This window comes from Bos indicus, chromosome 27 (assembly GCF_029378745.1).
Source record: "Bos indicus isolate NIAB-ARS_2022 breed Sahiwal x Tharparkar chromosome 27, NIAB-ARS_B.indTharparkar_mat_pri_1.0, whole genome shotgun sequence".
NCBI classification, from domain to species: domain Eukaryota; kingdom Metazoa; phylum Chordata; class Mammalia; order Artiodactyla; family Bovidae; genus Bos; species Bos indicus.
The window spans coordinates 6429228-6443759 of record NC_091786.1 but is presented as its reverse complement, the minus strand read 5'-3'; the positions used below and the strand labels follow the sequence as shown (position 1 = coordinate 6443759).

Here is a 14532-nt window from a genome sequence, read left to right as displayed (position 1 = left end):
GGTCCAGAGGCAAGTGGCATCTCTGGAGCCACAGCCCTGGTTTCCTGACTCTAAAATTGGTGTTTTCTCAGTTAATCCTAAGACTCAGTAATGACACTCTTTCATGGAGGAAATGTCTAGAGTTCTGAATAATAATCAGAAGAGAAATCAGAAAATAAAAGAAGATTAAAAATGTGACATTAAGCAATGTTGTGCTATTTCCTTTTATGGACACTTTTTATTGCCAAAGTATTTTTGTCATTTTCAACCTAAACCATTTTTTTGTCTCCCTATTTCAAATGCACCTGATGAAGCACCTCAAGACTCTTCACTTTTTCTGAGCTGAGTTCGTTGCTTCCCCGCCCCTGCCCCCTACTTTCCAGCTGATGCGATGGTTCAAGCGCACGTCTAGGTATGATTTACTACATTGTCTCCCCAGACAGGTTTTCTCTCTTTTTCTTGCTGACATGCCGCCCTATTTCCTCTTGATTTCCTCCTTTCTGCAGGGGTATCTGACCATCTGAGCCCTAAGGCCATGCCACGGTGTCACAAAGAGCTGTTCTCCTCCTTCTATCTCCTCCCTTCCTTAGTGTTCCTGGCGCTGCAGCAGTGCTCGGACCCTCCCACACCCTCCACTCGCCCAGCAGCTCAGCTCTCGGGGGTCTGCGATGACTGGCTCCTTGAGCTTGCTGAGTGGGATGGGCAGTGACGAGCCCCCCGCATTTTGCAGCCTCGCGTCCCCTCTAGTCTCTGCCGATGAGCCAGGCCTGGGAACAGAGGCCCCGGTGCCCGGCGCTGGCCCTTGGGTCCCTGCCAAGAGGCGCCGTGGGTCTGCAGGTGCCCACTCAGTGATTTCTCTGGTTCACTAGGGCCCGGTGATGGGAACACAGCGGGCGTCAGGGCACCTCCAGGAACAGGCCCTGGAGGATGAAGGAGAGTCTCCTCAGGCCCTGCTGCCCACAGGAGGGAGAGGAGGTGAGTGAGGGAAGCCGAGGGCCCAGGCAGACGGGTCTTGGCTTGGGGGACCTCAGGCAGGAGCCCAAGGAACAGGCGAGCGGCCGTCCTTCCGCTGTGCCCACTCTGCGTCTGGCCCACGCGCCTCTCCAGAGTGCCTGGAGCCACGTGCCTCAGAACCAAGGGGCCCTGGGGGTCAGCTCACCCAGCTCTGGCATCTCGCCGACGAGGGTGCGCAGGCACCGTTGGGACATGACCTGTAGTCAAAGGCGGAGCCGAGACCAGAGTCCGGGTCCAAAGACTCAGTCCAGCGTCATCTTTCCACACAACATCCCAGAGGTGTCTGAGGCTGCTTCTGAGGGAACGAGGGGGCTGCGGGACGGGACACGCGTGGTGGCGGGGCCCGGCTCTGCATCCACCTGGGGCTCAGTCCACCTGACCTCCGTGTGGTCCTGCTCCCCGCGGAGGGAACAGGTGCTCGAAGTCGCCCTCCGGAGGCTGCAGGGAGGATCCCAGGAGGGTCCTGGGGCGCTCTGCACTGAGAGGTCCTGGGGCACTCTGCTAAAAGCCGGGGTGGTGCCACCCGACGCCCGATACACTTCCGGGGGCAACGGATGCTCATGGCAGCTGACCGCGGCCCAAGACCCAAAGCCGCCCTGTGCACACGTGGGGTGGTGCCTCCCCCAAACCGACCGGAGGCAGAGTGTCAGGGGCTTGAAGGCCCCCTTCTTGTTCTCACTGGAAGCATGACCCCGAGACTGGAGTGTGTGCAGAGGCGGGCAGGCCGGGAGTCCGGGTTCCTGAACCCCTGATTCAGGAGCCATGAGTGAGCCCACTCAGGGTCCAGCGTGGAAGGCGTGGGACCCCAGGCTCGAATGTGAGAAGTCTGGGCACAGACGAAGGAGAAAAACCCCACGTTCCTATGGTTCTGTAAAAGGTGCTTCCTGTTTCCTGGCTCGAGTTATTCTCCGTCTGGTTCACACCTAAGGGCTCAATGCTGAGGAGTCTCAGTCTTGGGTTTTCAAGACCTCGGAGTCTTGTAGGTGAAACAAGGTCGACGGGTAACAGGACTCCCAACTCGTTCATGACTCAAGGACCTCATTCTGTTTCTCTAGGGAGATAATGAGGGCTCAGAGTGAGGCCTGTCCTGTCAGAGTGGAGTCAGTAAGCTCCTCAGAGCAGAGCCGGGTGGGAACAGAGCTGCCAGGACCTGACAGAGAAGAGATGTGCTAACCCAGGGCCACATGCTCCCTGGCCTGCTCTGCTGGAGGAGCACGTGGGGAGCAGACTGGGGCCTTTTATGGCTCCAAAACTGAAGAAGAACTTTATGATATTCTGTGACTGCTCTCTCTCCCTCCCTTCTTCCCTCCATTTCTATTTTCTCTCCTTTGAAGTAGCAACCAGCTTGCCTTGAACAATTTTCTCACAGCCCATACATCCTCCAGAGATTTCACTCAGAGCCCATAATCAGAATTGGCCCACATTACTAGACCCAATGTGGATTTTTATCTCACTCTAACTTTTCAAACAGAAATCTTGACATGAACTCAGTCATCTCCATTTTGACCCTGCAAGAGTGGTAGACTTAATCCCAGGGTGGCAGAAGCACTGGGTGTTGGTGTTGTCTTTAGAATTCCCTCCATTTCTTCACTAGACACAGTCATTTCTGACCACCCAAGGACATCTTGGCTGAAACTACAACTTGTGCTTCATGCATGAGTTGAAATTCTTCATCAAGCCCTGGAAGAAAAATCAAAGGTTTTTACAGAAGAAATTACACTTAAAGAAAAAAAGGTGGAAGCATCTATTTAAAACACAGCAACTGTCTTTAAAAACTGTTTTTGAAAAACCTTGTTTCATTTTTGGAGATTGAGGAAGTTGATCTTTGACAGGAGAAAGAAGGGATAAAAGAAACAGGAAAATAGGGGAAATGGATAAAAACAAGTTAATTTTTGCATTGTCATAACTGAGAAATAGTTTGCAGCATAAAAGACATTTACCAGAGGATAACCCCTAGACATGATTTGGACCTTATTTGGCCACAATTTCCTCTTCTGTGAAATAAGGAAGTTGGCTTTGAGGATCTCTTCATGGCTGCACAGGCCTTTCTCTAGTTCTGGAGAGCACAGGCTGATCTCCAGTTGCAGGGCACATGTTTCTCATTGCAGGGGCTTCTCACTGTGGATCCCAGGCTCCGGGGCACAGGCTTATGGTGGTGTCTCAGGGGCTTAGTTGATCCCACACGTGGGATCTTCTCGAACCAGATTCATCAGCAACAGTGACATCTTACATCAGAACAGAGAATGAGGGATACGAGGGGTACGTTTGCTATTGGTGTTTAGCTGGGAAAGAAGGGGATCCCAGTCAGATGGTGAGACCCCCCCCCCAGATTTCCTCATGGGACTTCCACGAGGCTTCATATAAATGTCTTTTCCAGAGGGGGAGGAGCCAAGATGGCGGAGGAGTAGGACGGGGAGAACACTTTCTCCCCCACAAATTCATCAAAAGAGCATTTAAAAGTCGAGTAAATTCCACAGAACAACTTCTGAATGCTGGCAGAGGACATCAGGCACCCAGAAAAGCAACCCAACTCTTCGAAAGGAGGTAGGAAAAAATATTAAAGACAAAAAAAAAAGAGACAAAAGAGGGAGGGACGGAGTTCCGTCCCGGGAAGGGAATCTTAAAAAGAGAGAAGTTTCCAAACACCAGGAAACCTTCTCACTGCCAAATCTGTGCCGAGCTTTGGAAGCACAGAGGGCAACATAACAGGGAGAAAGAATAAATAAACAATTAAAACTCGCAGATTGCGAGCCCTACGGTAACTCCCCCAGTGGAGAAGCAGCGCAGACGACTGCATCCGCCATTAGCAAGCGGGGGCTGGGCAGGGAGGCACGGCGTGGGCTGCATCGCTGAGAGTAAGAATCTGGCCTGAATACCCTGAGCGTTATCTGAGCGAAATAATTTGGGCTAGCAAACCAGACTGTGGGATATCTACCACGCGAAAAGCCAGCCCTAACCTAAGACCGCCAGGCCTGCGCACAGAACAAAGGACTGAACAGAGATAGCCAGCTGCCGATCTTCCCCCTCCGGTGACAGGCAGCCAGAGCCGGAAGGGGGCAATCGCAGCCCCAGAGAGACATTATATACCAAACTGTAAGCAGGCTTCTTTGCTAACTAAAACTTCTTGGGGGTCTGGACGGTCAACATCTGCCTGAGAAGGTGCACCGGTTTTACACCCAGATAACCGAGTGGCGGGGAGGCGATAAGTCGCAGCATTGGTGCTCGCCAAACACCTCATCACCTGAGCTGCTCGGACCTGGGAAGAGCACAAAACGCAGGCCCAACTGAGTCTGCGCCTCTGAGGACTACTCGAGTGCCTGAACCTGAGCGGCTTGGACCTGGGAGGTGCATGCAGCCCAGGGCCAGCCTCGGATTGTCCCCAGTGGAACAACCTAGAGTCCGAGCAGTGTGGACAGGGAGGCTACACGCGCCGTGAGCGGGGGCAGACCCAGGGTGGCTGAGGCACTGCGAGCCCACGCCAGTGTTATTTGTTTGCAGCATCCCTCCCTCCCTCCCCACAGTGCGACTGAACAAGTAAGCCTAAAAAAAAAAAAAAAAAAGTGTCCTCCACCGTGCCCTTTGTATCAGGGCGGAAACCAGATACTGAAGAGACTAGCAAACAGAAGAAGATATAACAGAGGGAAACGCCTTGGAAGCTACAGGCAATAGATCAAAACCCTGTGGTTACTACGTACTACATAGGAAGGGGCCTATAGATCTTGAGAAATATAAATCTGATCAAGGAACTAGCCAAAAATGAACTGAACCCACAACACCCACAAAAAAAAAAAAAAAAAGTCCTAGATATATTTTTATTATTTTTACGATCATTCTTTCTTTTTTTTTTAATTAAAAAAAAATTTAAGTCCTCTATTGTTCCTTTAATTTTCACTTTTATAACCTATTACTTTGCAAAAAAAAAAAAAAAAAAAGACCCCATTTTTTCTTCTTCAGCAAACTTCATATATATATATTTTATAATTTTTTGACCTTGTTTTTTTTGTTTGTTTTTTTTGTTTTGTTTTTGTTTTTTTCTTCTTTTCTTTAACATTGTATTCTTGAAATTCCAAACTCTACTCTAGATTTTTAATTTTCACTTTTTGGTATATGTTATCAATTTTGTACCTATAGTTTTTTTTTATATAGTTTCTGTGACTTTTTTTTTTCTTCTTCTTCTCTGTTTCTTTCTCTTCTTCTTTTATATAACATTGTATATCTGAAATTCCAAACTTTACTCTAGATTTTTAATTTAGGCTTTTTGGTATTTGATATCAATTTTGTACCTGTATTTTCTTTATAATTTTTGTGACATTGTTTGTATTTGTTTGTTTTTTTTCTCTCTTTATTTTTCTTCTTCTTCTTCTTTTTTTTTTAACATTGTATTTTTGAAATTCCAAACTCTACTCTAGATTTTTAATTTTTGCTTTCTGGTATTAGTTATCAATTTTGTACCTGTACTTTCTTTATAATTTTCACGACCTTGTTTGTTTTTGTTTGTTCGTTTTTTCTCTCTTTCTTTTCCTTCTTCTTTTCTTCAACATCGTATTTTTGAAATTCCAAACTCTACTCTAGATTTAAAATTTTTGCTTTCTGATATTAGTTATCAATTTTGTACCTGTACTTTCTTTATAATTTTCACGACCTTGTTTGTTTTTGTTTGTTCGTTTTTTCTCTCTTTCTTTTCCTTCTTCTTTTCTTTAACATCGTATTTTTGAAATCCCAAACTCTACTCTAGATTTTTAATTTTTGCTTTTATGTATTTGTTACCAATTTTGTACCTTTAAGAACCCAATCTTCAGGACCCATTTTTCACTAGGGAGCGAGATTACTGGCTTGACTGCTCTCTCTCCCTTTGGACTCTCCTTTTTCTCCACCAGGTCGCCTGTGTCTCCTCCCTAACCCCTCTCTACTCTACCCAACTCTGTGAATTTCGGTGTGTTCCAGACGGTGGAGAACACTTAGGGAACTGATTACTGGCTGGATCTGTCTCCCTCCTTTTCATTCCCCCCTTTTATCCTTCTGGCCACATCTGTTACCTTCCTCCTTCTTCTCTTCTCTGTATAACCCCGTGAACATCTCTGAGTGGTCCAGTTGTGGAGTGCACATAAGGAAGTGACTACTGGCTAGCCCACTCTCTCCACTATTGATTCAACTCATCTCATTTGGGTCACCTCTAACTCCCTCCTCCCTCTTCTCTTCTCCATGTAACCCTGTGAACCTCTCTGAGTGACCCTCATCGTAGAGAAACTTTTCAATTTTAATGTAGATGTTTTATCAATGGTGCTGTATAGAAGGAGAAGTTTTGAAACTACTGTAAAAATAAGACCGATAACCGGAAGCAGGAGACTTAAGTCCAAACCCTGACTCCAGGGAACTCCTGACTCCAAGGAACATTAATTGACAGGAGCTCATCAAATGCCTCCATACCGACACTGAAACCAAGCACCACACAAGGGCCAATAAGTTCCAGGGCAAGACATACCAAGCAAATTCTCCAGCAACAAAGGAACACAGCCCTCAGCTTCAAGATACAGGCTGCCCAAAGTCACCCCAAAACTATAGACATCTCATAACTCATTACTGGACATTTCATTGCACTCCAGAGAGAAGAAATACAGCTCCACCCACCAGAACACCGACACAAGCTTCCCCAACTAAGAAACTTGACAAGCCACCTGTACAAACCCACACACAGTGAGGAAATGCCACAATAAAGAGAACTCCACAAACTGCCAGAATACAGAAAGGACACCCCAAACTCAGCAATTTAAACAAGATGAAGAGACAGAGGAATACTCAGCAGATAAAGGAACAGGATAAATGCCCACCAAACCAAACAAAAGAGGAAGAGATAGGGAATCTACCTGATAAAGAATTCCGAATAATGATAGTGAAATTGATCCAAAATCTTGAAACTAAAATGGAATCACAGATAAATAGCCTGGAGACAAGGATTGAGAAGATGCAAGAAAGGTTTAACAAGGACCTAGAAGAAATAAAAAAGAGTCAATATATAATGAATAATGCAATAAATGAAATTAAAAACACTCTGGAGGCAACAAATAGTAGAAAAACAGAGGCAGAAGACAGGATTAGTGAATTAGAAGATAGAATGGTAGAAATAAATGAATCAGAGAGGATAAAAGAAAAACGAATTAAAAGAAATGAGGACAATCTCAGAGACCTCCAGGACAATATTAAACGCTACAACATTCGAATCATAGGGGTTCCAGAAGAAGAAGACAAAAAGAAAGACCATGAGAAAATACTTGAGGAGATAATAGTGGAAAACTTCCCTAAAATGGGGAAGGAAATAATCACCCAAGTCCAAGAAACCCAGAGAGTCCCAAACAGGATAAACCCAAGGAGAAACACCCCAAGACACATATTAATCAAATTAACAAAGATCAAACACAAAGAACAAATATTAAAAGCAGCAAGGGAAAAACAACAAATAACACACAAGGGAATTCCCATAAGTATAACAGCTGATCTTTCAATAGAAACTCTTCAAGCCAGGAGGGAATGGCAAGACATACTTAAAATGATGAAAGAAAATATCCTACAGCCCAGATTATTGTACCCAGCAAGGATCTCATTCAAGTATGAAGGAGAAATCAAAAGCTTTTCAGACAAGCAAAAGCTGAGAGAATTCGGAACCACCAAACCAGCTCTCCAACAAATACTAAAGGATATTCTCTAGACAGGAAACACAAAAATGGTGTATAAACTCGAAACCAAAACAATAAAGTAAATGGCAACGGGATCATACTTATCAGTAATTACCTTAAACGTAAAAGGGTTGAATGCCCCAACCAAAAGACAAAGACTGGCTGAATGGATACAAAAACAAGACCCCTACATATGTTGTCTACAAGAGACCCACCTCAAAACAGGGGACACATACAGACTGAAAGTGAAGGGCTGGAAAAAGATTTTCCATGCAAATAGGGACCAAAAGAAAGCAGGAGTAGCAATACTCATATCAGATAAAATAGACTTTAAAACAAAGGCTGTGAAAAGAGACAAAGAAGGTCACTACATAATGATCAAAGGATCAATCCAAGAAGAAGATATAACGATTATAAATATATATGCACCCAACACAGGAGCACCACAGTACGTAAGACAAATGCTAACAAGTATGAAAGGAGAAATTAACAATAACACAATAATAGTGGGAGACTTTAATACCCCACTCACACCTATGGATAGATCAACTAAACAGAAAATTAACAAGGAAACACAAACTTTAAATGATACAATAGACCAGTTAGACCTAATTGATATCTATAGGACATTTCATCCCCAAACAATGAATTTCACCTTTTTCTCAAGCGCACATGGAACCTTCTCCAGGATAGATCACATCCTGGGCCATAAAGCTAGCCTTGGTAAATTCAAAAAAATAGCAATCATTCCAAGCATTTTTTCTGACCACAATGCAGTAAGATTAGATCTCAATTCCAGGAGAAAAACTATTAAAAATTCCAACATATGGAGGCTGAACAACACGCTGCTGAATAACCAACTAATCACAGAAGAAATCAAAAAAGAAATCAAAATTTGCATAGAAACGAATGAAAATGAAAACACAACAACCCAAAACCTGTGGGACACGGTAAAAGCAGTCCTAAGGGGAAAGTTCATAGCAATACAGGCACACCTCAAGAAACAAGAAAAAAGTCAAATAAATAACCTAACTCTACACCTAAAGCAACTAGAAAAGGAAGAAATGAAGAACCCCAGGGTTAGTAGAAGGAAAGAAATCTTAAAAATTAGGGCAGAAATAAATGCAAAAGAAAAAAAAGAGACCATAGCAAAAATCAACAAAACCAAAAGCTGGTTCTTTGAAAGGATAAATAAAATTGACAAACCATTAGCCAGACTCATCAAGAAACAAAGGGAGAAAAATCAAATCAACAAAATTAGAAAAGAAAATGGAGAGATCACAACAGGCAACACAGAAATACAAAGGATCATAAGAGACTACTATCAACAACTATATGCCAATAAAATGGGCAACGTGGAAGAAATGGACAAATTCTTAGAAAAGTACAACTTTCCAAAACTGGACCAGGAAGAAATAGAAAATCTTAACAGACCCATCACAAGCACGGAAATTGAAACTGTAATCAAAAATCTTCCAGCAAACAAAAGCCCAGGTCCAGACGGCTTCACAGCTGAATTCTACCAAAAATTTAGAGAAGAACTAACACCTATCCTGCTCAAACTCTTCCAGAAAATTGCATAGGAAGGTAAACTTTCAAACTCATTCTATGAGGCCACCATCACCCTAATACCAAAACCTCACAAAGATCCCACAAAAAAAGAAAACTACAGGCCAATATCACTGATGAACATAGATGCAAAAGTCCTTAACAAAATTCTAGCAATCAGAATCCAACAACACATTAAAAAGATCATACACCATGATCAAGTGGGCTTTATCCCAGGGATGCAAGGATTCTTCAATATCCACAAATCAATCAATGTAATACACCACATTAACAAATTGAAAAATAAAAACCATATGATTATCTCAATAGATGCAGAGAAAGCCTTTGACAAATTTCAACATCCATTTATGATAAAAACTCTCCAGAAAGCAGGAATAGAAGGAACATACCTCAACATAATAAAAGCTATATATGACAAACCCACAGCAAACATTATCCTCAATGGTGAAAAATTGAAAGCATTTCCTTTAAAGTCAGGAACAAGACAAGGGTGCCCACTTTCACCATTACTATTCAACATAGTTTTGGAAGTTTTGGCCACAGCAATCAGAGCAGAAAAAGAAGTAAAAGGAATCCAAATTGGAAAAGAAGTAAAACTCTCACTGTTTGCAGATGACATGATCCTCTACATAGAAAACCCTGAAGACTCCACCAGAAAATTACTAGAACTAATTAATGACTATAGTAAAGTTGCAGGATATAAAATCAACACACAGAAATCCCTTGCATTCCTATACACTAATAATGAGAAAACAGAAAGAGAAATTAAGGAAACAATTCCATTCACCATTGCAACGGAAAGAATAAATTACTTAGGAATATATCTACCTAAAGAAACTAAAGACCTATATATAGAAAACTATAAAACACTGGTGAAAGAAATCAAAGAGGACACTAATAGATGGAGAAATATACCATGTTCATGGATTGGAAGAATCAATATAGTGAAAATGAGTATACTACCCAAAGCAATTTATAGATTCAACGCAATCCCTATCAAGCTACCAACAGTATTCTTCACAGGGCTAGAACAAATAATTTCACAATTTGTATGGAAATACAAAAAACCTCGAATAGCCAAAGCGATCTTGAGAAAGAAGAATGGAACTGGAGGAATAAACCTACCTGACTTCAGGCTCTACTACAAAGCCACAGTTATCAAGACAGTATGGTACTGGCACAAAGACAGAAATATCGATCAATGGAATAAAATAGAAAGCCCAGAGATAAATCCACGCACATATGGACACCTTATCTTTGACAAAGGAGGCAAGAATATACAATGGATTAAAGACAATCTCTCTAACAAGTGGTGCTGGGAAATCTGGTCAACCACTTGTAAAAGAATGAAACTAGACCACTTTCTAACACCATACACAAAAATAAACTCAAAATGGATTAAAGATCTAAACGTAAGACCAGAAACTATAAAACTCCTAGAGGAGAACATAGGCAAAACACACTCCTACATACATCACAGCAGGATCCTCTATGACCCACCTCCCAGAATATTGGAAATAAAAGCAAAAATAAACAAATGGGACCTAATTAACCTTAAAAGCTTCTGCACATCAAAGGAAACTATAAGCAAGGTGAAAAGACAGCCTTCAGAATGGGAGAAAATAATAGCAAATGAAGCAACTGACAAACAACTAATCTCAAAAATATACAAGCAACTCCTACAGCTCAACTCCAGAAAAATAAATGACCCAATCAAAAAATGGGCCAAAAAACTAAAAAGACATTTCTCCAAAGAAGACATACAGATGGCTAACAAACACATGAAAAGATGCTCAACATCACTCATTATCAGAGAAATGCAAATCAAAACCACTATGAGGTACCATTTCATACCAGTCAGAATGGCTGCGATCCAAAAGTCTACAAATAATAAATGCTGGAGAGGGTGTGGAGAAAAGGGAACCCTCTTACACTGTTGGTGGAAATGCAAACTAGTACAGCCACTATGGAGAACAGTGTGGCGATTCCTTAAAAAACTGGAAATAGAACTGCCTTATGATCCAGCAATCCCACTGCTGGGCATACACACTGAGGAAACCAGAAGGGAAAGAGACACGTGTACCCCAATGTTCATTGCAGCACTGTTTATAATAGCCAAGACATGGAAGCAACCTAGATGTCCATCAGCAGATGAATGGATAAGAAAGCTATGGTACATATACACAATGGAGTATTACTCAGCCATTAAAAAGAATACATTTGAATCAGTTCTAATGAGGTGGATGAAACTGGAGCCTATTATACAGAGTGAAGTAAGCCAGAAGGAAAAACATAAATACAGTATACTAACACATATATATGGAATTTAGAAAGATGGTAACAATAACCCGGTGTACGAGACAGCAAAAGAGACACTGATGTATAGAACAGTCTTATGGATTCTGTGGGAGAGAGAGAGGGCGGGAAGATTTGGGAGAATGGCAATGAAACATGTAAAATATCATGTAGGAAACGAGTTGCCAGTCCAGGTTCGATGCACGATGCTGGATGCTTGGGGCTGGTGCACTGGGATGGCCCAGAGGGATGGTATGGGGAGGGAGGAGGGAGGAGGGTTCGGGATGGAGAACACATGTATACCTGTGGCGGATTCATTTTTATATTTGGCAAAACTAATACAATTATGTAAAGTTTAAAAATATAATAAAATTAGAAAGAAAAACAAAATGTCTTTTCCATTCCCAGACAGCACTAGGGTGCTAAATTTTGAAAGACCCTCCCGTCTTCCGGGTGGAATCTGCCTGAAGCAATGGACGCCGAGCTATGAGCCCTTCAGAGGACCCTGCTGGGCATTCACTGTTTGCTGCAAAATAAAGCCGAGCTGATGGAGGCAGCCTAGCTGAGGAACCCGGCGAGAGACCCAGAGCAAGTCTCCTCTTGTGCAAATAAAAGCAGACAGTTCTCACATCTACACAATTGAATGTTTTATCATTAGGACCGATGTTGTTTTCCATGGCAGGGTAGGTAGTGGGAGGGAGACAGTTATTATGCTTTAAAATCTTGCCTGGAAAATTCCATGGACAGAGGAACCTGACAGGCTACAGTCCATGGGGTTGCAAAGACTTCAGCAAGACTGAGTGACTGAACACAAATGTTGCAACAGTGTTTTCATTCACAGAGCAAATGTGACTCTTAAGCCACTTCGGCCAGAGGCTGGAGTCCTGAGAGAGGTGCGATCATGCGGTGTCTTCCTTGTTCACGTGTCTTGTCCAAGGCGTGGCCCCATCTGTAGTTTGCTGAGTAGGCCGCCTCTCCATACAGGTGTCACTCTCCTCCCTCTGGGGAGGGAACAGGCCTTGACAGGACCACAGCTTTCTTCAGTTTACAGAGCAGGTTTAGGGTGGGAGGATGGAGACAGGATGCAAGGTGCCCAGGAAGCGGGGGACAAAGAGGAAGGACAAGAGACATGAGCATTCTTTCAAAACCTGAACACTCTCACAGGAAAGAGAGTGTGACTGGCATTGCAGTGATGTGACGAGGACCTGTTCTATAACTGGGTCCCAATCAGTGATGAGTGGGGTTCCTTGGTGGCTCAGATGGTAAAGAATCGGCCTGCTATGCAGATTTCTGGGTTGGACAAAACCCCTGGAGGAGTAGACAGTAATCCACTCTGGTATTCTTGCCTAGGAAATCCCATGGACAGAGGAGCCTGGTGGGATACAGTTCATGGGGTTGGGAAGAGTAAGACACCACTGAGCAACTAACACTTACACTTGACTTTCAATCATGAATAATTAAAGAAAATTCAGAACAGGTTAGCAGATGAACAACCAGTGTACTGTTTCTGGCTTCTTTGTTTTGCCTCAGGTTTTATTTTTTTTAATTCCTCAGCCAAAGTCACATATATCAAGCCTCAGCACCATCGTAAATTATAATAACTGGTAATGAAAGCCACTGCTTTGTTCTTTATAAAAATTATCCTGCTTATTCTTGCAAGTTTTCCCTTTAAAGGGTATTTTAAAATCAACTTGGTCAATATAAAAATATTTTTAAATCTTAATTTCTAGATTATCACTAGTGTATGGAAAGTCGTGAGCCAATTTATCATTCTTTTAAAATGTATAATATCATGTATGAAACGAGTCGCCAGTCCAGGTTCGATGCACGGTACTGGATACTTGGGGCTGGTGCACTGGGATGACCCAGAGGGAGGGTAGAGGAGGGAGGAGGGAGGAGGGTTCAGGATGGGGAACGCGGGTATACCTGTGGCGGATTCATTTCGATATTTGGCAAAACTAATACAATATTGTAAAGTTTAAAAATAAAATTAAATTAAAAAGAAAAAAAGAAAAAATAATAAAATGTATAATAATTTTCACTTGATTCTAATACTTAATCCTTGAGGAAGGAGACCAGTAAAACATCCTGCAGTAATAAAGAATTCAGTACCTAGAGTCAGCTTCCTGATTCCCACTTTAATTTCACCACATACAAACTCGAACGCCACACTGAATATCTCTAGTATTATTTTTTCCCCATGGATACCATTAGGGATGATATTAGTATTGGTATAATGTAAGACTAGTTTACTTCTGGTTGTAGGAAGGCCATCATAATCACCTTCAATATGCTTCACTTGGTGGGTTCTGATTAATTGCATAAATATAGGATGAGTAATCAGCCATTATCTTGAGATAAGAGAAAAATACAAGAATTATTGAGTCAGTCACTCTGAAGACATTTGTTAGAGAAAAATGCTTCATTCAGAATAAGGGGGATCATTTCTTATGAGAAGCCCAAGATTTTCTGGGTGAGAACAACCTGAAATATCACCCCCAGCTGCTGAGACTTAAGTTAGGGATGGCTGAGACTTAAGTTAGGGACGGCTCAGCCAAAGCCCAGAGACAAAGGAGAGAAAAAGCAGGTTAAGGAAAACCAGGAGGAGGGTGCTGGATATCTGTTAGCATCACTGATGCCATCTTGGGCTCGTGCAGCTCCCGCCGTCCTTCTGCTGACCCTGCCTGGAACTGGCTTGTGTGGTGAATCACGTCTCTGTCGTCAGGGTCTTGTAGTTAATAGATATTGCTTAATAACCATTAGGACCAGGCAGTCTCTATGCTCTGTTAGTCCCCAATCAATGAGGAAAACTTTCCCTGATGTATTCCCATGTGACTAGTTACCCTTTCACAAATCTTAGGAAAACAGATTCCTATTTCCAAGCCCCCACCTGCATACACCATGTTAGCAACAAAATAGCCCCAGGGGCTCCTAAGAGGGAGCCTTGGAGTCATGCTCTGTGAGTAAGTAAGGTGTTCCCCCCACCTTGGTAAAAAAATGCAAA

The 14532-nt window shown here is 42.7% G+C and overlaps 1 protein-coding gene across 1 annotated transcript; it reads left to right on the top strand.

The window, feature by feature from the left end:
- Positions 1–906: 906 nt before the first annotated feature.
- LOC139180096 (uncharacterized) lies at positions 907–13421 on the top strand. Its single transcript, XM_070781323.1, has 2 exons — positions 907–3537; positions 11937–13421. Exon 1 carries the CDS (start codon positions 907–909, stop codon positions 1681–1683), a length of 777 nt encoding a protein of 258 aa, XP_070637424.1. The 3' UTR covers positions 1684–3537; positions 11937–13421.
- Positions 13422–14532: the final 1111 nt, after the last annotated feature.

Excerpts from the sequence above, each read along its gene's own strand:
- LOC139180096 (XM_070781323.1), top strand. The coding sequence starts at position 907 with ATGAAGGAGAGTCTCCTCAGGCCCTGCTGCCCACAGGAGGGAGAGGAG.